Source organism: Paralichthys olivaceus, chromosome 11 (assembly GCF_024713975.1).
Source record: "Paralichthys olivaceus isolate ysfri-2021 chromosome 11, ASM2471397v2, whole genome shotgun sequence".
Lineage (NCBI taxonomy): Eukaryota > Metazoa > Chordata > Actinopteri > Pleuronectiformes > Paralichthyidae > Paralichthys > Paralichthys olivaceus.
Genome location: NC_091103.1, coordinates 14,059,413 through 14,083,701, shown reverse-complemented (window position 1 = coordinate 14,083,701; position 24,289 = coordinate 14,059,413). Strand labels below are relative to the sequence as shown.

General features: G+C 39.0%; 2 protein-coding genes and 1 long non-coding RNA gene across 5 annotated transcripts in view; 2 read left to right on the top strand and 1 right to left on the bottom strand.

Annotated features, from left to right (window-relative positions):
* Positions 1 to 10,616, top strand: part of pde3a (phosphodiesterase 3A, cGMP-inhibited) — a 47,666-nt gene extending 37,050 nt beyond the window's left edge. For all 3 annotated transcript variants that reach the window (XM_020087899.2, XM_069533778.1, XM_069533779.1), the window contains 4 exons: positions 636 to 839; positions 986 to 1,147; positions 3,725 to 3,989; positions 5,025 to 10,616. In XM_020087899.2, coding sequence (XP_019943458.2) covers positions 636 to 839; positions 986 to 1,147; positions 3,725 to 3,989; positions 5,025 to 5,335 — 942 coding nt within the window. In that variant the 3' untranslated portion in view covers positions 5,336 to 10,616. The remainder of the gene's footprint in view (positions 1 to 635; positions 840 to 985; positions 1,148 to 3,724; positions 3,990 to 5,024) is intronic.
* Positions 1 to 17,702, bottom strand: part of LOC109629939 (uncharacterized) — a 30,693-nt gene extending 12,991 nt beyond the window's left edge. The window contains exons 1-3 of the long non-coding RNA XR_002202747.2: positions 17,651 to 17,702; positions 14,669 to 14,744; positions 966 to 1,105 (exon numbers count right to left, since the gene is read on the bottom strand). This is a non-coding gene — a long non-coding RNA (uncharacterized lncRNA). The remainder of the gene's footprint in view (positions 1 to 965; positions 1,106 to 14,668; positions 14,745 to 17,650) is intronic.
* A 1,041-nt stretch (positions 17,703 to 18,743) lies between these two features.
* Positions 18,744 to 24,289, top strand: part of slco1c1 (solute carrier organic anion transporter family, member 1C1) — a 34,445-nt gene continuing 28,899 nt past the window's right edge. The window contains exons 1-2 of the mRNA XM_069533775.1: positions 18,744 to 19,203; positions 23,960 to 24,105. Of these exons, the coding sequence (XP_069389876.1) occupies positions 24,037 to 24,105 (69 nt within the window). The 5' untranslated portion in view covers positions 18,744 to 19,203; positions 23,960 to 24,036. The remainder of the gene's footprint in view (positions 19,204 to 23,959; positions 24,106 to 24,289) is intronic.

Sequence of the window (24,289 nt, the reverse complement as noted above, 5' to 3'; positions counted from 1 at the left end):
AGTCAGAAAATGTGTCCAGTAGTTTTTGAGTAATCCTGGATATAAACTTCCACCAAAAAGTGACCCCAACCCAATGAAGTCAACCTGACTGAAAATATTTATCTATTGAATAGGTGCCTTAAATTGATACGTCTAAACTCTGCCTGATGCATCAGCAGACAAAGACATCAAGCTTCAGCTCTGCAGCTAATAATCATTGATTTATATGAAAATACAGTTTCTGTTATGAAATGTCCGGTTGCATTGCTAAGCAACAGATCTCCTTTGTTCGCTGATTTGAGCCGTGTGTGTCTGTATCTGTGTGTTGCAGCAGGATCAGTGAAGCAATCTATTGTAATTCTTTGCTATAGATATATATATATAACACGTACTGACATGTGAATGAGGCAGAGTTGTATTATGTGCTAAGGCAATATCATAGCAGCACACAATTGAACAGCATTATAGTCAGAGTAAGAGAAGCAGATGAATCCACACCACACACATTCAGAGCAGCAGGAGAGTAATTTAACGCTTTTACACTGCAATTTAAATTTTTTTTCTTCTCTCATCTGAAATCAAACTCCAAATAGTGACCTACTGCGTCATTTTCATGAATACCAACCATGAATGATAATTTCTCCTCTCCCCTGCAGGCTCTTCTGTACAACGACCGATCGGTCTTGGAAAACCATCATGCAGCTTCAGCTTGGAACTTGTTCATGTCTCGACCTGAGTACAACTTCCTCATCAACCTCGAACACGTGGAGTTCAAGCGCTTCCGCTTTCTCGTCATTGAAGCCATCCTGGCCACCGACCTCAAAAAGCACTTTGACTTCCTCGCAGAGTTTAATGCAAAGGTACAAATTCAAATCTATCCATCCATCATCCAGCTGTGGCAGTTTCATTTGATATCTACAACTGTTTTCCTGCATAATATTTTGAAAGTTAACTTTGACCACCATTATTTTATTTTTAACACATACCTCTCTGTGCACCTCCCCAGGTGGGTGATGAAGGCGTGTCTGGCATCGACTGGACCAACGAGAACGACCGATTGCTTGTGTGCCAGATGTGCATCAAACTGGCTGATGTGAATGGACCGTTGAAGTGTAAGGACCTGCACCTGCAGTGGACAGAGGGGATCGTCAACGAGTTCTACGAACAAGTACGCTAATAAAAATAACAGCAATTTAATATGAAATAAGAGTGGATGGGTGGTCCTGGGAGAAATAAAGCATCACTTTTAAAGTTTGGAGCAGAAGATCGTTCATAAATGAATTGGAGTTTGTTAGCAGAAAGAAATTAATTATATTCAATGATGATAATTTGGAAGTTTATTGTGTACCGCAATGCAATCTTATACAACAGTCCGACAAGGATAGATAAGGAGATAGAGAAATAGATAGATAGAAGACAACAAGCTTTTCATCCTCCTTCCACAGAGGTCATAGGTAACTTGCATGGCAGCAAATCTGCAAACAGGCCTTTCATTTCTTGACCAAGGACCCTTCAGTAGGGTGTTATGCAGGAAGAGAATGGTCAAAACACTTAGCTACAAGCTCATGAATTTGTTAGAAACTATCGCAGACGGATGCCTGGCAACAAATCCTGCTCCTTACTAACAATGCCTCTGACTGGTCAGCTCATACAGTCGATAAAGATAAGATCTGATTAGACACAGAGATATGATTACTCGCCTAGCAACCACATGTTGAATGGTGAATAGCACTAATTTGAGACTTTTAAGCCGTAATGGAAGCTCGTGCGCATTTTTTTTTCTCAGTGTTATAGTGTATATTCAAGCTTTAAAACCTTTGTATTTGTGCATAGATGTAAGGGCTGCAGCATGAGTTACTTAGCATTCTGCTAAGCATAATAGCTTTGAGGATTATGTACAGTCTTTCCTATGAGCGGGAGTGAAAGAGGGGGAGGCGTGAAAGAGAATGGGCGTGTATGTTTCCCTCTTCAGAGGGAAAGTGGCTGACCTAAATAGGTCATCCTTGACAGCGCTCATTCACAGTCACATAGAGGAAACTCACAAGGATGTAACAGGGGATTGTCAGTACACACACACACACACTTGCATGACGCTCTGAAATTCGCAACTTAAAATTCTATTCAATTAGCAATCTCTTGCTGTGTTAATGAATCCCTCTCTAACACCCAATTTATGCTCTTACTATACATGTACACACAGACACACACCTCTCACATGAAGAACTGCTAGTGCCACACACTGACACCATCCAGGTTTCTGGTTACCATAGAGATTGAAGCCCTTGCCCTTTCTGTCCTCCCACCGAATTGCTTAGAAAGCCCTTACATTAGAGACAAACACAGATGACAATACTTGCTTATCATGACTGTCACAAAATGTGTCAGTACAAACTCAAAAAGGAAAAATATCCCAAAATTTAAAAAGTGCCCTGTTGGGAAATGTTCTACAGATTCATTACTTCACATTTTGTTGAGAGAATTCAAATTCATACCTTTTATTAACAGTGGTAGAACCAGCAACGATCATCTTAAATAACTGTCCTCAGGTTTTAGCAGCAGAACAAACCCAGAGATAAGGTTCCAATAATCTTGGCTGTTTAAAACATGTGCTCATACATGTGCTTTAGCTTCAAATAAAAAAAAAAGGCTAAAAGAATGAATCAAAAAAATCCCAAGGACGTGGAAGGAAAGCATAATTCCACTTTGGCCTCCGATACAAACTGCTGATATATTTTGGTGGGTCTGTTACGTGGTGGTAAAAGAGAATTAATCCAAATGTGTGCCTGCGTTTATTAATGGTGACCTTTTGGCTGCAAATTCTCAGATTCATATCAAGACACTGTGACAAATCTCTGCAGACAGTCTGATTAATGTGATTGATATCTGCAGATCATCCATCGATGTTATTTTCTATTTGTAGTTGTCCTGACCTACTTTCAGGAGGAGGCTGCGCTCAGAGGCAGAAGATGTGGGACTTTCTGTGCCTGCCAGAGGACAAACTGTATATCTGCATTCAAACAAATTGAGCTATATAGTGTATTACACATGTGTGACTCTTTGTCAAACTGTTCATAACAGACTAAAAATACAAACTACAAATAAGTAACTGGCATAATATCCAATCCATCAAAACATGAAGCACAGAGAGAAACATTTAGTCTCTTCAAATCAATTTTCAGAGAACAAGGTCATCATATTTCATTTTAGCCATTCATTTTAGCCATTGGTTCCTATATTTTTCTATGCATGTTCTCTTTGAGTTTGTTTGCTGTGTTTTATTATGTTTGTTTGTGTTATTTGTCCCTGCTAATTCAGATTCCTTTGTTTCATGCTTTTTGACCAATAATTATGAATTTTACTTTATATACAGTCCAGTAACAAAGCTAACAGTAAGACACAACCCATGTTTGCACTAAAAAACTTTAAAGTAGGTTTGGGCGAAATAATAATAATAATAATAATAATAATAATAATAATAATAATAATAATAAACAACAAACATGGGCAGATCCGGGGGTGGGGCCAGGGGGTCACAGGCCCCAGCTGATATCTGCTTACCCCCTGAAGTGCCTCCAACCCATCAGTGGTCTTTCTTTTATCATTTACTAACAATACATGTGATCATTTTTAACTTTCTAACCTTTATTTGAAAAACACACTTTGCTTGAACAAGGAAACATTTTTTAATTCATATTTTGACATTTTCTGTGCACCTGATATATTTGCCATGTTCATATCCTTCTAGGGTGATGAAGAAGCAAGCCTGGGTCTTCCGATCAGCCCATTCATGGACCACTCTGCTCCGCAGCTCGCTAAACTACAGGAGTCGTTCATCACTCACATAGTTGGGCCTCTGTGCTCTTCCTACGACTCTGCTGCTCTAATGCCGGGACACTGGGTCGACCCACCTGAGGGACCGATGGAGCCGGAAGAGGTGAAGGAAGAGCAAGATACAGAGGAAGACGAGGAGGATACACCAGACGAGGATGCATCGAGTTTGGACACATCCCGTATGTCAACCTCTAAAGTACACACGTTGTAGAAAATATCTTGCTGATTATGTTAAATTGCATGTGCCATAAGTGAGAATTTATTCAGACTACAACACTGTTGCTTGGCGAGACCTGAAGAGTTTTTGTTGCTTGTCTTTTGGGGTAAAATTAAGGTCAAGTAATGGCTCAAAGTCAATCAGCATTGTTGTTGAAGCGCTTTCTTTGGTTTAAAGTCAACCACCAGGCCTCACCTGAGTTGTGGTGGTGTCTGTCAATTTAACAGTTGGTGGATTTAGAGAGGGATGGGATCAAATTCTTAAGTCCCCGTGAAGCCATTTCCAGGAAACGCCTCATTTCACCTCTGCTTTATTCACCATGTGAACCAAACTTAATTTCTAAATGGAACATTAGGGTGTATTGTTACTTATTGAATATGAAAAGGTTCTTTCAAAGCATTCATGTGCAAGAGAACGCTGATATCCATTCAATCATTATTCATGATGCAGCATAGTGTGGATCACTCTAACTGGTTCTCATCCAGCGCCAGTTGCTGAAGAGTAAAGAGTACTTTATTCTTACAGACCGTCTCTGATCATCTTTAATAGATTGTTTTATTTAGATTTTTGGAAGGTATTTTTACAACTGGAGCCGCATCATACAGCTGCGTCACATTTGGAAAAGCTGCCAACAAAGACTGCATTGATTATTATGTTGCTCAGTGGCCTATTTAAAGGTGATGTTTATCATTTTGGAAAAAAGTTTTTAATCATTTTCTTCCTGAGGGTTGAATGAGATGAATGATTGGACTCTCATATCAGTCCACATGTGATACACAAGTATCTGTGTCTCCACATCCTCCCACTATCCAGAAATTATTGATACTAAAGTATGCTCACCAGCTGCTGGTGAAATAAGTTAATGTACAGAGACAAGAGTGTCATTTTATCCAACTGTAATAAAGCAAACAAGTATTCATTCGAAAAATGAATGCTATTTGAAACTATTCATTTAAGGTCATACTTTTTAAAATGCTGTTGGTTTTTTGTCTAACAGAGCAACAAGAAAACAAAAAGATGAAGAGGCGGAAAGTGTTTTGCCAGATCACTCAGCATCTTTTGGAAAACCACGAAATGTGGAAGAAAGTGATTTCTGCAGAAGCCCAGGAGGAAGCGCAGAAAGAGGACGGCATCGGATGCCCCGCCATTCCAATCACAGCCATTCACGAGGAAGAGGAAGAGCTGGCAAGCAAAGAGGAGGAGTTGACCGAAGGCCTTGATGAAAGGGAAGAGGCGTCGACTTTGGAGGAAGAGGAAATCCTTCAGCAATCAAAGACTTCAGGGGAAAAAGAGGAAGAACCAGAGTGATATTACAGACTTCAACCTCCTTTTAAACCAGGAATCTGAACATTGTCTAAAAAATGTTTGTTTCTTACATTACTAAACTCTTGATATGGTAGCCAGCACATCACTTTGACACAACACTGTAGAAGATGTTTTGGGTAATATGTGCCTAACAAACACAGGGTTCGAGGACAAGACTTAGAGGCAGGAAAAATAAGTTGAAAATGAAAAAAAGAGAACGATTGGGACTGTATTCATATTTGTTGTCGTGTTTGTTTTAGTCTGGATCTGGTGCCCTGCCCTTGCCCAGGCTGCCCATCCTGCACTATGAGCCAACCATTCTGATTCACTCCTTCACTCCACCAGTTAGTAAAACACTGTCACTAACCCTCAACCCCTCCCACTCCCACCCTTCTTGTCGCTCCCCTGCAATCAGCACACTGTGTAGCCCATGTCTAATGCCATCTACAGTAGATGAGGATGTGCAACAAGCCCCCTCTCCTTGAGGACAATGGGATGAAAGCCCTGGGAAAACCCTTGAGAGGTAGACGGAGAAAAGAAGAGACGGCTGCAGTACATTGTGTATGCAGACATACACCCACACAAGTTTCATAGACACACACACAATGCTGCACTGGAATCACAATCCACACACATAACTGATAGGAAGCTTAACAAAGAACCCTATTGCTAGAAAAGCTTTATTTTCGCTCAAGGAAAAACATTGAAAACAATGTTTTGTTCATGTCAAACAATGTTTGTTCTCAGTTGCATGTTTTCTCTCTGTCTTTTTTTTTTTTTTTGTTAAATCAGAGTCGCTACAGTACACCTACATGTTCCCAGGGCACACAACTCAGGAAGGAAGAAACCTGTAGAGAAAGACAAAACAAAAGGGGGACTTATAGCATCCTTCTCCTGCTTCAAGATTTTCTTTCTGTGCAGTTTGAGATGCATTTGATTTACTGATGTCCCTAAATACATTGTTTCCTTTGTGCACAACAAAATAACCGCAATTAATGACCAGATTCAACCGTCAAAATGTATTTTCATATTTTCCACAAACTATAACACAGCAGCTAAAGCTGGTAATCACATACACATGTACAAGACACAAACATAGGTATAGTGGTGTAATGTGTTTTGTTGTTTTATGTCACACCCCAAGTTGTTTGCTTAATCTTTACACTAATATTCTCACTGCCGGTCAAGAATTCTTTATAATTTCTAACCTGGTATTTAGGCCAAATGCTTCAGAAAGTGAGTAATCCAGTAAGCCATAGTGGCCCAGGCCAGCACTGACTTACAGCTCAAAATTACCCGAGAGGATCAAGACCAAAAAACAAAACATCAAGCGATCACACCAGGAACGATGTCTGTCAACATGCTGACACTTACCACCCATAACTTCTCAGTGTTCATTACTCAGCAGTGATTGCCATGTGAACTCACTGCTCATGGAATTGGACGACACTGATCTTGGAACTCTGCCTTCATTTTGAACATAACTACACCTGAAAGTGTCATAAGTGTGTCTTGCATAGTTGTGACACTATTTCAGAATCTGTCAACAGACAGACAGACATAAATACAGTACATGCCAAAGAACTCAAAACCACCTCTGTGGTAGCTCCTGCTACTTAACGCGTCTCCAGGACCATTTTGCTATGATGACAAACCCACACATATAAACCGTTTGCAGACATGAACTTGGGAAATTCTGCAGAGTTCGTTTTCTACATATTAAGAACAAGGCAACGGAATTTTCAGCTATATTCAGGCAAGGGGGAGCACCAAGGTCAAGCTATCAAATCTAAATTATCATTGGTTAGTTGCACAAAAAGTATGAAAAGAGTAATGTAACAAAGGCAGAAATAGAGAAGTAAGAATTGTACAAGTTGACAATGACATCTGCATTCTACACCTCTGGACAGTTTCTCTCCCTCACTGATGACACAGCTTAACAGGGAGTGTCACGCTCTGCTATGATGTCCTCAGATATTCCGATTGGTGGCGATAGAGGAAAAGCGTTAACCAGGAGAGCAGCCTGGCTAATGAGGCTTAGTAATGAAAGAGGAAGAGGAGGAAGAGGAGAAGAAGCCTTTTAGCTTGATGTGTAGCTGCTTATGAGGGGTCAGAGGGGTCTTAGATCTTTTTCAGCAGATTCCTCGAGGTGTAACTCTTTGAAGACGATCCAGTTTGGTCGGCTTCAGAATCATGTGATGATCTTTGTTTCCAAGCTGGTTAAAATGTATTACAGGGACCTGCAGTGCAGTATATCTGATTTGACATCAAGCAGCAGTGGCACTTTGTGGATGTAGATCCAGAGATTTTCGGATTCTTTGTGTCAAAACCGCAAAGCGAACAAATACACGTGTTAATACAAGTGAAAGAGTTTCTTGGACTTTGGCAGCATGTACTAGAGAGGCTGCCAAAGTCTCGCAGAAGAGGTGAGGTGGATAAGTAAAGCACAGTAGGGTGTGGCTGTATCCACAGGAGTAATAGTTGTCAGAGGCATTTAAGTAGCAGTGATCAGTAAAAAAAAGAAAAGCAGACTAAGCAATCTAAGCAAGTTTTTACTGGCTGAACTTTTCATGCTGTGACCCCATTTCTTAACTCAATCAGAGTTTTGCTAATGTTAATACTGTCTAAATCCTCAGCTGTATCCATTGCACTGTAATCAAAATGCCCATTGTGCAAAGGAGGGTTAAACTGTGCAACATAATGCCCTTGACTGCTTATTTCCTGGAAGGGTGCAGTGCTTCAGCTTGTTTTTAAAGCCTGTGCTGACCAAAGCCCGAGCTTATCGTTCATCATTCACTTTCGTGTTGAGAGCTCTTAATAGGTGTTGAAAGTCGGTTTATTGGTTCATTTTAATTTACAGGCCCTATTGCAGACAACTAAGGAAACTGTAATCCAGCATAATACACAATTAAAATTATGATCTCCAGTGTTGATGTGTATCAGACAGTAAGGCCTGGTTTAATGTTGCTTGGCAACAAAAGAAAAAGGGGAAACCCAAAGGGATTTTTGACCCCTGAAATAGTGAATACTGGGTCATGTAGGACATTTAAGTTGAGCATTTTTTAAGCTCTTTAAAGCAACACAGCTTTCAAACTTCAGTTCCTCTAAAAATAACCAAGACTGTCAAAATCTCTACAAACCTCCTGCTTCCAAAAGGCATTTGAACTGACATGAAGGAGCTTGAGCTCCATGCACTGTAAATACAGTATATCGTTGCCTCACCACTGTGCATACTATTACATTGGATTTAGTTTCACACATCTCACACATGTACTGTCACATGCTCCACCTCTATGTTTGGACATTTGTAGGCGTTCTCCGACTCCCCTCAGCTCTCCTACATGAGTTCTGTGTTATCAAAGAAAATAAAGCTCCCGGGGTACCAAGTTCGCCAAAACAGACACTTCCCACCTCTGATCTCCGCTCATAGCCCAGCCTCAATATGTTTGTAAGCTACAGTGCAGCAATCAAAGAGACTTCATCAAAGCTGTGATAGAATTTCAAAGTCACTACTTCTGTCATAATCGATTGAAACTATTGGACGTTGCATGTGCAGTTATTGAGAGAGTTTGAAGTAAGTTGTAGGGGAGTGGTGAACTGAATAAACCTCAGTAAACTTCAATCCATTAGGAACAGGTTTCAGGTGTTTTAGCAATTCAATTATACCAGTTATTACCATTATTACATTTTTGCAGTTTTTGGCTTCATAACTATGTTGTTTAACATAATCGCTGGCCATTTTTAAATGCAGGCTGAACAGCTTTAGATGTTCCAGCCATTCATTGGTTTTTGTCAAATTTCTGTACAGTATGGGAAGTTATTAGCATTCCAACAAAACATTTGTTGGTTCAGTCACGATTTTAAAAAGTTGTAGATAAATAAATGGAAATCAATGGACGCCTGGAAAGGCCTGCATTGTCTGCACCAATGGTTAGATGTGTTAAAGTAAACAGTAAGTGATTTGTAATAAATGACCCATAAAATATTGGCTCCATAAACTCTCTCTGGAGAAATATGTTGTTAGTCTTGAGATTGAATTATTTTTTAAACCTAAATAATGTAGATTAAATCAAGATTCTCAAACAAAACTGCATAGAAGCTCACACTATTTGTTGGCTCTTTGGTCTTTGTCACCACAAGTACACTGACTGATGGTTTTTACTAACTGTAAAAATAAGTTATCGCAGGGCACTCATACCTCTGCTTTCTCTTGCTTTATGAAACCTGGTCTGAAAACAACAGAAGTCCAGAACCTTTACAACTTCCATTCTGATTAAAGCCAGTATCAGTGCATTCTAGTAACGATCGAGAAGAAGGGGATTGCTGCACACTGGATTAACTTGTGCAAACCAAAGAAACGGTTTGAACTGGGGTTTTTTGTGATTTGCACAAAATGCAACTTCTTTTTTTCAGTGTCCTCCAGAACCTGGTAAGGAGGTCTGTTTATGAATACACTCTATTCTAGTGCAAAGACAAAGCAAAATAAGATTCATGTTAGTGTTCATCTAACGGACCGGAGCTCAAGGGTTGTCCACGTCTTGACTGTATGTGTTTTTCTGCCACGTCAATAGGCAGCAGTAGCACTACAATGGGACTGACCAAACGTTCTGTTCTCAGACTGAAGCCCTTGTACTTTCTTTTTGATGGTTTGAACCAAAATATTCCTTTTTTGTATTGTTTGTTGTTTCATCCATTTGAAAAGGGAGCTATGCGTCTGTGCCATAACATTTCCACGTATATGTATGTACGTATACATTGTTTGAATGAGATATTTATCAGCTTTTCTTGTTTGTCACAAAGGAAACCAAAACAATCTTTTTTTCACCACTTTTAGGGCTGAGACGTATAAGGCTGGTATGTTTTTATCTACTATAGCAGGCGCTTCACACACTCAATTCTTTTCTTCTTTCCAATATCTTGCACTTAACACATGTAGCAATACCTACAGGATGGGGAAATTGTGTGTTTCACCAGTATTTGTTTAAGTGGAATATATGACATTTTATTTCTAGATATTGTTTGACTTTGTATAAAAAAAAATATATGCTGTACAGATTCAAAAGTATATTATAACAAAAAAACTTTTAGAAAATATTTATTTTTACTGTTTTGTAATTTAGACACAAAACTGTAGCTCCTCTATTGCCAGACTTACTGGAAGTGCCTCTCGACAATGTATTACAACGTAACTATACAATATATTGGGATTATTAGAACCTGTCACTAGCAGAGCAGTGTTGATGTTGTAATGTGAATACTGTTGAATAATACGATTTATAAATGCTCCACGTGTCTGTCTACTTCCTCAGATATCTCTCCACATGTTAGCATTTCCAGATAGATTTTACTACCAATGTGAAACAAAGTTATTTAGTTCATATTGTACTGTTTGAGCTCATATGAGTTCCAATCACAGGCTGTGTATAAAGATGGATGACATGTCTCCACTATCCAGAAATGGAGCCAAAATTTCCCAGATTCAAACACTGCCATCTTGCACATTTATTACAAGAGTCTGTAAAACGATTTCTGTTTGTGTAGCGTTAGCCAGAGCTAGCTAAAATGTAAGCAATTTGGCAATATTTCACACTGGAAAGTAAAGGTTTTAAGCATGTAATATTGTAGATTTACTAATATTCTTTTGCAAGTATAACTGTTAAACTAGATAATAAAATAAGGTCCATGGCATTCATTCTCTATATATATTCGCGTTTCAAAGGATATTGGTTGATAAGCAAACACCGGGAATCGGTGTTAGTATCACATCCACTAAAATAGTGGAGGCGGGGTTTATGACCTATACTTCAGTCAGCCACTGGAGGGCAGTCAAGGCACTTTCGCTTCACTTTAGGGGAGCAGTCATATTGTCCATCTTCATTTCATCGCTATGGTACCAATTCAAACGGATACATATTTTCAGCTTACATGTACTCGCTATACTTGCTTTATTCAAGTATCTCTTCCAGTCTCATTGGTACATAATCAGTCAACTTGAAAGATAAAGCCAATCATAAAATACAGCAAAGCTCTATGCCATAAGCTTATTTAATTGTAGCTCGAACTATATGTGCTGATGGCTTTGTAATTAATAACATTACTCCAACAATTTTCTGCTTGGCTGAATCCTGTAGTTATAATTAACCGTCACACAAGATTTGTTGCCAAGTGAAATGAAGTAACACCTTTCTACACACTGTTAAGAGAGGGTTGAGTGCCAACAAAAACAGACCACTTCCTACCTTTTTACTCACTATCTGTCTGAATCAAGAAAGAAAACACTTGAGACTTTAAACAGATTGCCTTTATCTACAATTCTTTGTTGCGCACCATATGCTACACGTTTGCATCATAGGTTCTATATAAACATGACAAGAAAGCTTTCTAAAAGTGAAGCCCAGGTGTCTCAATCGCTCTCTAGTGGCAGCCTGCAGTGCATGTCATAAACCCTGCCTCTTCCATGGGACATGGGTCATGCTAAAAAGTAAAAATGCGCACCAAACAAATTTTCTCAATGTTTGGTTTTGTTTAGGGTAGTTCATATCACAGGTATTCAGTTTTCCAGTAAGTTTGGTTTAAGTGAGTTATTTGAAACAGAGTGAAATGTCATTTTTGACAGCCTAAACTGACAGGTTTGTTTGAATTAGTCATTGGCGCAGTGGGAGGAACTGGAGATATGTCCATCTTTATATACAGTCTATGTTATATGAACATTAATGAAATATTGCAAGTGGAAGCGAGAATACCTAAAATGTTTTATGTAAACTAAATTATTTCAGTACCTTTCTCCTGCTCTTCTCTGCTTTTCATCCTGAGCCAGGTATAGGCTTGAGTATTAATTTGTACAATGATGGTTCGCTGGAGGTGTAAGTCTTTATTGATAACATTTTTAAATATAGAAATACAATAACATCAAGTTAATTCTTTAAGATCTTTGAAGTATCTGTCTTTAATAATTTAGCTGCAGAGGATTTGACAAAGTGACTATGTTCTACATAGATTAAGAGTAATCCTCCAGCTAATCTTGTTTTCATTGAAGCTGCCTTCTCTTTGAAGTGTTCCTTGTCTGATCAGTTTAGCCTCAGCCTTTGGATTTTACCAGTGGGTGTGTAAAATATCAGTAGACATCCTTTTCCTCCAACCACTGGGTAAAGTAAAAGTATGCGATAAGTGGGTGCTGGATTCATACAACATCAACATATTGCCCTAGAGTAGAGACATGATATCTAATATTGTGTCATCCACGTTGTAACATGTTTCTGCTCATTTTTTGCTCTATGTCATGATCTTTCCAACTATCTCAGATCTTCACCTATTCAACTTCCCCCTCACTCATCTTTCTCTCTCAATCTGTGCCTTTCTTAGGTCTGGCCTTGAGAACTCAGTGGAAAATAAGCATGCATTAGGATAAAGCCTAGTGAGGCATGACAGGGGATCACCACTCACCACTGGTCACATCTGCACATAGATCAACATGACCTGTGCAGACAATTCACATTCCACATGCAATCTTTGAATTAGCTGTTCTCCCTGAGGTCACCAAGCATAGTTACATTTGAAAATGCATCTATTCCCTTCCATTTTTGTAAGCCTGTGTAAATCTTAAAATATCAGTCTACTAGATTATTCCTGAAAAAGATTGAGGGTCTTATCACCAAATCATAAAACAACTCAATCTTGTTATTGACCAGAGGTAGACGGGAAAAAAAGTCTCTTATCTATTGTTTTAGGATCTCAGTAGAAAGATGTCTTGAAAGACTGCTTGGAAATATTAATTTGACATCCAAATAATTAACTTAACTATGGCAGTTGTGTTCTTTGTGCAGGATTATGCAAAAACGAACTGTTTGATTTGCCCCAGAACTGCATGGACAGGTCACATGTCAGGGTAAAACCATTATATTTTCTTCCTGATCAGGTTAATTTTTTTACTCACTTTACAAGAATTTTTGACCCTTTGGTCAGTTTCTCAGGAATTAATGTTAATCAGATATATTAAGGATTGTTTAGCTGTGCAGATTTATGTGCTGCACTGAGTGCCAGTATAGTTTTTACATATACTAAGTAAATGGTATTTTCAGATTTAGCAACCTCAGTTTGACCATGGCCTAATTACCCCCAGTCCTGTAATCCCTATTAAGTTCTCACCAGGAAATGAAAGAAGGAAGTTAGCTGTTTAAAACCAGAGCCCTCTGACCTCACACAGGTTTCCTTTCATTTGAAATGTTATAGTTGGACTGATTGACCAGTGAGTAATGATGATCGAGAAGTAAAGATGGAGGAGAGATGCAGTCAACTGTAGACACAGATGATTGTGTCTTTGTCAAGCAAGAGTGTTATATATTCTGATATCATTATGGGTAACAAATAAGCTGTAATACGAACACAACAACACTACTGTTTAAGAGTCTATAGCAGTTACTGTATACAGAGATGGACAAAGCATCTCCACTTCATCCCAGTAAAAACAGTTTTGATGTGTATTTCAACTTTTATTTTGGTCCATTTGCCATTTTTTAAAATCCAGATGAAAAGGGGTTTATAACCTGTACTGCAACCAGCCACCTCACTTTTGGGAAGCTGTAATGTCGTCCATCTTTGTATGCAGTCTGTGGTCTCTATATACTCTATACTTAAGCAAAGATCTCTCGAAAAGATTGTGCCATTCTAAGTTGTGGTTGTGAGATAAATATTTCAACGTGTGTGGAAAACGTTGACCTGCTGCTGTTGCAGACAGAAAAGTTAAGAGATCACATCAGAGATATTTCAGTCTAGACCAAAGTCGTGAATCGACTGACCAACCAACCAACCACCCACTAAACATCATCGTCATCCAGGGGAAAACAAAGCCAGAGATTTGGACTGAGATCCCTTAAGCCCTTTTATAACTACATTAGACTCAATTTGAGGCTGTCAATTCAAAACATCAAATGTTAATTTTTAAGTGACAAAGAGGGTCAAGTAGTTAACGAGTTGCATGAAGACTATTATTCAATTCCACAATAATGAGAAGGCCAAGCACTGAGAAATAAACACATACATGCTCACTAACACATAAACCACTCCAAATATGCACACAAATTCACACACAAATATAAACAAGACTTGTTTGCAATGATACAGGATCCTTGACTTGCTAATACAGACATAAAATTATTGTGTTTGGTGGATATGGGTCAGTTATTCAGCATATCATCAATGGACTCTTCCTCCTCAGGCTGTAAAAACACTTGAATTATCAAGTGTGTCCAACAACATGACTACACACGTGTGTGTAAACCTGTTTGTCATTACTTATTAGCTGCAATCTGTATCTAATCACATGACATTGTTACTTACAGGTCAAAGCCATGGTCACTTGACAGAATTCCTCAGTAGAATTGCACCAGCAGTTCAGACAAAATCGCCCTTGATCCTTTCTCAGTCAATGGCAGCCACATAGGACACAGAGCACATTTCATCCAAAAAGTCAATCAATAAAAACAATAAAACTGTTCAACAACAGTCACACACATTACATCTCTAACATTAGCAGACGTACACTCACTCACACACTGTTGAGGTGTGATATGAAGAAGTAATAAGATATATCACGTCTTCTTTTTAAATTGTTAATTTGTCTCTAATTAGCTAACTTACTATTCACTGTGAAAAAGAGTTTTTTAAAAACTGTTTGCAATGCAGATCTCATAGATGACGTACCGTGTTGGTCGTTTAAGTTACACGAAGCAGATATGAGCAGAATCTGAAATTGTATATTTTTAAGCTCTCCATCAATTATTAAGGTCTCATTTATAATGCTGAAATCAGCATTAGTTTACTGACAAGGAGGCTGTATTTGTGCAACACTGTACAACTTTGATATCGTAATATATCATGTGACCTATTCTGGCCTGGCATTCATGGTCTAACTTGTTTTCATCTCTCTTTTATGAAAGGGGAACTCCAGGAAAGTACTTGTTTTATCACTCTGATTAAGCACAAATAATCAGATCATCAAGATGTGCTTTTTGCTTTGACAGATCAACTTTTATAGAGCAAAGGTATTAAGCATTCCACAAATTTAAGGAAATATTATCTCATAACAGTTTTCTAGTGTCTACTGCAATATTTATAAAATGTTATGTATTTTAATTGAATTGCCTTTCTTAAAGCAAACCTATGTAACTCTAAATGTGCAACAGTGCCCTCTACAGCAACACGTGGTGATCTAATTCCAATGATCTCTACTTCCTGAACCAGAGGAGCTGACGCTGTAACAATTACACCACACTTAGAGACTGTACTCATTCACCAAAGTTACAAAGAGCAAGAACAGGCATTCAGGGTGACGAGCATGAATAAACGAGACACAAAATCAAGTCAGTGAAGCATCAAATTTTGAAGCAGCTATTTTAAGGTAAAGAAAAGCTAGCTTTAACTCTCATCAATAGTAACACATTTTGGTCTAGCAAAATTAATGAACTCCCACTTGATGCCACTAATTAGGGAAGCGTCTCGGTTTGGTGAAATCCTCAGGAGCATTAAAGCAGCAGACTAACTAAAAAGATCAAAGTTATCCAAGCTTCCTAACTGAAGTTAGACCAGGAGGAAATGCCTGCAGCTCACCGTCGCCCAATGAATAAATTAAAAATGATCAAGTCAGACCAGAGGTCGGCACCCTCTAGGAACTGAAAAATCCCAGAAGTCTATACAAGATTGCTAAAAAAAAATATATATATTTTTAATTTTCGTATGTTTTGAGTGGCAGGTAAGGCAGGAACACATTACAGCTTGGGGTGTGTACCCTCTGGTAGAGGGCAGATATGACTGCTAGGCAAAGTTAAAGGTGAAGGTACAGAAGATTAGCTCCCTCCTTGAGTTCATGTTAGAAGAAGAAGTCATGTCAAATAAATTCTTCTCTTCTCAAAGATGGTCTCTGTCATTTTATGTAGTTACACATTCCAGTGAGTTATACATTTTAAGTTATTTGATGGAATAAAGATGTGGTAAAACGTCATGATTGTGAGCTGAGAATGACTCCTGATTGGTCGAGTGCTTGTATCGACCGGACCTTGCTACCGCGGCTCCATCCCCCGGATCGCTACTGTGCAGACTCTGGCTCCGAATGTGCAAGAGGGCAGCGTTAGTATCTGCACAATTTAGCTTGATTTACAGATAGTGGGAGCAAGTGGTATACAGTTTATGAGATGTCTTATAATGTCAAACTATGTTAAATCACTCGTAATGTTCAAAATCAAACTTGAGAGAGATACTTGACAGGGTAAGTAACAAAAAAAACTACTTGAATCAGTAAGTTTACATATGAGACATTCAGAAGATTCAAGGACATGAATGTGTCTATAGCTATGCTTTTTATATATCTGACAGCTGTGACTGCCAGTAGAACCTGATACAGCGTGGCAGGACAGAAGAAAGTGTGTTACCAGTCACCTTCTGCTACCACATGCTTTCCTAATATTGATCTGACCTCCAGCAGTAATTGGATCTACAGGAAGATGTTATGGTCTGCACTGTTGTCTCAGATAAACTGAGCACTGAGTAAACCTGAGCACCTCACAGGGAAAAGTGACAGCACATACTGTAGCTGTGCTACAAAATACTGTGCAAGTACCCAAAAAGCCAAATTAATGTTGGAAATATCTGGGCCCAGAGTTCCTCATTGCAAAGACCGAGAAAGCCACAGCAGACATAACAGGAGGCTCCTATATCCTGTACTAAAAACTAAAAAAACTAGCAGGATTTATACAAGGTGGAGACCAAGCAGAAAGATCACAGAGGTCGGGAGAAAGTAAAACAACTCAATGAGGAAATCCCCTAAACTCAAACCCCTACAAAATCCATCTGAAAGTCAGCGACCGCTCCAAAATAACCCAAGAGCACCCAAATTATAGTATATGTATGTTGGAAAGTCCTATAAGTCAGCAGACTTAACTGAATACCTAGAGAAGTGTGTTGTTCAGTGCTTTCTGCCACAATCACCCACAATACCAAACTGTCTATTAGAAGAATGTTGTTCATCCCTCCAGTATTTTTCCATAGACACATATGGAAGCTGGGCCTCAGGGTTTTATTAAGTTTAACAAAGTGGACCACACAACACCATTCCTCCCATTTTTATCATTCTAGCTATATGTTTGTTTTCTGTTTGTTCAGCCAGTACAACTTCTTCATATTACCAGCACAAATGATCCCAGGTTCATTTATTTTTAATACGACATTGTGTCGCAGTTACTAAGTAAAAAATAAAAAAACCTAAGCCAAATAGTGTTCAAATTCATTTGTCATGAAGAGTTATTCATTTTCTTAATATTCACTTACCTGAAGACCATGCTGCTCCAGGAGGTGAAAGTGGGCGTTGACTAAACGCTTCCTTGTTGCTGACATCATTGATGATGTCTTGGGTTAAACCATTAACGGGGGTCTTTGGTATAGTATGTTAATATGATTAGGTTTAGATTATGATAATTCTTTACAAAATGAAATTATTTTCCATCAGGTGCAGTTTTATTTTCTCTGCATATACTGACATAGCGATAAAATTAACATTGATCTGTTTTAGTTTAGAGTCAGACACCCCTGAGAGAAAAATGATTCTTCCTGAGGTGAGGGTCCAATTGATTGGAGGGACTATTTATAGGGGGAGTTGAGGATGAAAAGCCACTTTTTTCTATGGCCTTTGGTGTCATCAGGCAGATAAAGGTTATGTTTAAGCAATGTCATGTTTCTTTGTCATTTTAACATCTTAGGGCCATGTTGGAAATCAATGTTTTAACTTCCCTTGCATATTTGTGTCTGATAATCCTGTTATTATTTCAGTCCTTGGTTTGTAAGCATTGTAATCAAAGTCATCATCAATCAAGTATTAAGTCAGTGTTGACTGAAGACACCAACCAAGCTAATTGCTTCTGTTGGTTAACTTTCAATCTAGAGTAAACAACAATTACAAAAAACTGGAGCATCCTTGTGTAATGTGGAACATCATGATATAACGCCACCATGTGCCTGTTCTAAATTTGGCATGTGTGGACATTTTATTACAGAAAGTTGTCGGGAAGGACTTTGATATGAGACTCGGCTGACATGAAAGACCATCACAGAGATTAAGACATGGATGCACAGCAGAAAATCAAAAACCAAATCTGGGAACAGATATCTGATGAATGTTCTTTTCACAGTTTTTATATTAGATCCTTGTGTTCTGAACTGGCAGGGGAATGAATCCCTCCTGTAAAGCTGATTAATGGCAACACAGCAGCCATTATGAGCGCATGGCTGTATGATTCATATAAAACTCATTCGAATATAGAGACATTAGAGGGAGGAGGAGAGAGGGAGGTATAGAGGGGCTGGAGAGAGAGAGGGAGAGAGAAAGGTTGAGAGGGGGTGGGTGGGGGAACACAGAGACAGAGAGAGAGAGAGAGAGTGAGAGTGAGCGAGGCAGACAGGGGTTGAGGAGACAGACAGAGAGAGGAGCAGAGTAAAGACAAGACTCTCTCTCCCTCTCTTTCTGTGGGTATTGTTTTATTGAAGTCTGTCCATCTGCGGAGTCTTTGCGCGGCTTCGGAGAGGAGACGTCTCTTTACGCACCGCCTCTCAGCGGCACACACACACAGCGACATGCGGGAGATCCCGGTGTGATCCGCTCCAGTCCGCCTCGGGGTGAAGCGTGAAGTGGGCTTGAAATGAACTCTGAAGGTGCAAGTCGTTGTCAGAGCATTCACGATAAGAGCCGCCGCTTCTCCTCCTCTCCCATCCGCGTCAGAAGTTTGACCGCGGCCGGCTGACCCGAGGTTACACCTGCGTTCTCCGATTGGCTGTTCGCCCCCCTGGACCTTCAGGTTATCGTGGTGGATGCTGGACGGGACAGTGAGGTAAGTTGGTGTGTTTACCTGACAAACATCCCGGTGGGTAGTGACTCCGGATTTATGACTCATTGATTCAAGCAGTCAGCTGTTTCTCGGTCTATTTTGTAATATAATTATTTTGTCACAATCTGATGTTGTTGCAATTATTTGTTGTTCAGTTGATAAGATGCTCCTCTTTTAAAGGGCCATTTTGTCTTTGTTCCGACGAACTTTACCAGAGCTGTTTCGTAAAGTGTGGAACTCCAGGTTTACTGGATAGATTGTAAGATGTCAGTGGGAATTTGTGGCACCTGTTCTTGTACCTGCAGGACATGACTTTATATTTGCCTGTAGAAATGCTAAGACTGCTTAATAAAGGTCTTATTAATGACCTCAAAATGCATCTTAACCATCAACCACTCTTTGTTTTCCATCTGTTCCCATAATATTGACACACACACAGTGATATTTGTCAGTTCCTACCTTGAAACTTTGGTCTTGACACCTTAATGGTATGTGTTCACAGAACCAAACCACAATAGTTAGTCATTGCAATCGTTAATATCTGGCCGCTGTTGTATGATAGCATTTTCATGTCCATCAGCCCATCAGTGCTGTGTATTTATATTGTTGCTGTTCAATGATGTATACAGTTTACAAAGTGTTATTCAGTTGTCCATTCAATGGGACCGTAGGCTAACTTGTAATAGGGAATGGTCCAACTAAGTAACTAGCTAACTAACTAACGTACTTACTTACTAACTAACTAATAGTGTAATAGTCAATACGTCAGACTATAGGAATTAGCTCTTATGCTGGACTCACACCCATGCGTTGCATTAACACTTGGTGGTTGACGTGCCCAGAGCTTGGTGCTGGAACAATCATTGTAGGGACAACATGCACAGTTCCATACTTTGGACACACAACATAGCTTTAAAGCTAATGTGCCATGTTAGCTATGAATGTTATGCTAAGTAGAAGTACACAGGAAATAAAATCCACAACCAGATGAACACACACCTGATTAGCCACCTGCTTCTGCTGCCTCTTTCGTTTTAACACAACTTGGTTTGCTAGGGTCTATGCTTGAGTGTTTGATTGGCTGGTGCTTCCAGTGTAGAATGAAAAGTTGAGGTTTGCTCATCTTCTGCCATTTACAGCGAGACCAACGTGATGCAACAGAGCCATAATCCAGTTTTGGAATGAATGACACTCCATTCAAGGTGAATGAGCAGCATTTCGGTTGAACAACTTACATGTGAATCCTCTGTTACTTTTACCTGAACATAGTGCTACACCCATCAGTGCTTAAACAAATAAGCATGGATAATTATCATCTGTCATCAGCTGTACGTTAACCATCAGCAGCACTGAGATATAACTGAAATGCTGTTTCAACAATAGCAAAGTGGAGCTGAAGTAGGAGGTTTATCATCTAATCGATTCTTCTCAGGTAACCAAACTTAAACCCAACCGTTTTCAAACTCCAACCACAAATCTAAACCATCCAGGCAGGGGTCAGTCATTGTCAGAGCATGGATACCTGTGGACTTTATGTTGACAGTGGTTACTAAAGTATTATTGTTTCTATAGCTCTGGTCTGCACCTCCTATTTCTCATTAAATCCAATTGGCAACACTGAAGATCATGAACATTTACAGCTGCTTCTCACCATTATACAAATTCAACAGGGAGTAATATCCCCAAATCCAAAGTTATATACTACAGGAATCTACAGCCTATATAGTGTGGAGAAAGAATGAGAATAATGTAGTATTTCTCTTATGGATATTTATTTTATAAGCAAGACATGAGAAAGGAGGCTGGAGAGGTGAAGGGAGTGTGCAGTTCAAACACTTAGCTCATCAGTCACTTCTCTGAGTGAGTGAAGTGCTGGAGATACTTGATATGATGATACTGATTTTAAAATGGTATCTTGTGCTATTTTCCTGTCTTTATAGAGAAAGAGGAGTAATATGGTGACAATATCTATCACTGCTTCAATATGCTCGTTCTATCTGGATGTGATTACAAGTGGCCTTTAAGGCTGCTGCCATTCAAAGCTGAGACTTTTCTTTCTGAGTTCAGTTTTCAGGAATCATTGCAAACTTACTCTGTGTTAGCATAGTTTCTGCAGTGTCTTAAAAAGTCTACAAAAACTTAAATATTCAATTGACAGAATTTTAATCCTTGAAAAGACTTAAATACATTAAAATATTATGTGGTAAAATAGTATGGCCTTTTCCATCACGCTTCAAAATGAGTGTTTTTTTCAGTGGCATGCACAGTCACCATGTGTTGTGGTTCTTTCTTGATGATATTTGATATTAGTATGCTGTGATAAAACTACAAATAAGACCTTTGTTTTGGCCTCTTTTTGTAAAGTAGCCTATATGCTTGTGTCTTTTTGTTTTCTTGACATGGGTAGTATATATTGTGAAAAGATTATACAAAATAAAACTACAATAAAACCAGTATGGGACTAGAAACTCACATTTCTTCTTATATGTCATACTTGACATATATCTTCAATTTCATTCATTATGGTCTTAAAAAGTGTGAATTTTGGGTCAGATTCACAGAAGCTTTCATCATCTTCAGACAGTAAATTACTAAGAACTGCTTTATCTCAATTCTTAAAAAGATGAATTTGTAATAATGAAGGGAGCAAAGCAAAATGAATGCTTGGGATCGGCTATTTATTCTTTGGAAACAATTTAACCATGAAGAGAGGACTCTCTGCCCTTCTCTTTCTTATTTCCAAGGGTAAAGGTTAAAGATAGTGTAAATTAGGTACAGCAGAAATAATGTATCTTATTTTAAAACCTGCTGCCTCTGTAGACCACTGCTTCATATTAGTCTTCTTAAAGCTGCTATCGGTCTAATTCCTTGAATGTAGGTCAAACCTGTTGCGATTAGCCAGCTCCTCTGGTCTGCTCTGGTCCTGAACACAGAAAAATCATTCAGGGGAAAAAATTGCGAACATGTTTGTTACATGCGGCACTAGTGGCATTTTCACTGATAGAAATGGTGATGGTATTGTGTCAGTGTTCTTTGCTGCATAGCAATCACTAAGTCGCTCCCCTGGAGCAATTACATTCACTGTTTCACATGACCACTGGAAATGGACCAAGGGGGGAGGAGAGGGCAGTATGTGAGATAGGCAAGACAAATGTGTGGAGTTAAAAAGACTTTATAGACCGGGAAAGGCAGGGGTCAGAAAAAGAATGATGAGATGAAAGGAAACTTAAAGACGGAGGTAAAATCTGCTGGTATAAGACCTGTTTTTGCTTTTTCTACAATTGACTGGAACATTACAGATCTTGCATAATGTAGGAGTTCAAACAATTCTTTCAATACAAAAATGTCAAAATCTAAATTTACAACAACTGCAAATGATCAGCCGTCATTGGCAGACAACAGTGACTAACTAAAACCTCCCTGCAGCTTTTCTGGTGGATAATAGATTGTAATCAGTTATACGGCCAAATTTGTGTCACAAAGATTTACATTTAATTACTTTTATGCAAACTTTCTGATGAGTAAATCACAAAGATTCAATGCAAATATAAAAAAATCTATTCAGATGTTACTAGAAGTGTTGATTGTGCATCAGCTATCGAGACAAACAAGACAAGGAGCTATAAAACCCGTGAATTGTTAGCATATGTGAGTTTTATATGCAGTCATTCTTGTCTTTGTTCAAGCAACTCAGTTGACCAAGATGCCAAGAGAGCTCGGCCGAGAGTGGTACAATCATGCTTTGGCCTTGCTCACAAGCTCTGCACAGATACTGCATAGATTGGCTCAGGAATGTGCTGCTTTTATCAGTTTTGCACAACACTGAAGTGGATAATGCCAATCACAAAATGTTATAATTAAGTGTATGGATGATATAGGAAAGCTCAAGTCCATCTTCCTGTAATAATGTTTTGAACAATTGCACCTATGTTAAAACGAGGGTTGGTAATCCTTGAAAAGCTAACAAGAGCAGGCTACACCAATACATTCCTCCCATCGACCCTCTCGTCAAAGCTACACACTCAAAACACATGAACGTCCACTGCTGGACAACAGCTAGAAGCCAACTTTTCTGTAAATTGCTAGCTAACTTCTGACAATTGTCTCTATTCTGGCGCTGTATGCCTCCCCGGCTGAAGACTCTGGTCATGTGCAGGGAGAGCTCGGGCAGGGTGTGAGCAGGCAGGCAGGTTGGTTAGTTAGAGACAGGTACACCAGCCAATCTTTTATTTTGGTCCAAATGAAATGATTGTTGTTGGTTGAATCCAAAGTTTTTCTAAACTGGCTGTAGTAACTGAAGTTCATCTCAGCAAATCAAAGCGTTCTTTTTTTCAGTGGTTCATGTATATGAATATGTATATACATTCAGAGCATTGAGGTTCTCAAGCTTAAGAGTTTACCACGCTTCACGACCACAGTTTATGCCTCATTTAATTTGGTCACATGATGCCAGTTACTGGCAGAACAATACAATGTAGTGCTGATAAGTAGGAATGTTTAGCTCAGAGTTTTTGACACTGGTGTGTAAATGGTTAACTGAAAACAACCATCTGTTGTTCTGAAAAAAGCAATCACTTGCGTCACTTCCACATTGACTTTTTAGTTGTGACTTGAGACTGAAGAGCTCCAGAACAAATACAGGGACACATTGTTTGGTGGTTTTGTGTCTCCTTTCTCCTCTGCCGACTGCTGTAGACATGTTTCTGTTTTTTTGCCAAAGATGAGAAGTGGGTCACATGCTTGAATTATCCATTTGCAGGGTTGCATGCATCAGTGCCAAGAAATTGCATTACGTGGGAGACTTCTGTTAAGAAGACACGGAGACATTTCTGGAGGATGGAGTCTAGAGCTGAGCATGGACGCACGCAAGAGAATGGACGGTCCTCTCCCTGCACCAGCCTGAAGGTACACAATCCAACATGTTGTGATGGTTTCGACTCTGTACATTTAACTTTTATTTACTTTTGTTGGTAAGGTACTTTTTTCGTATTCATAAATATGTCAAATTCCGCAAAGGATTCTAGATAAACAAGTCTTATGGCAACAACTAAATATTTTCATACATTTTAAACATTTCCCCATAAAACAA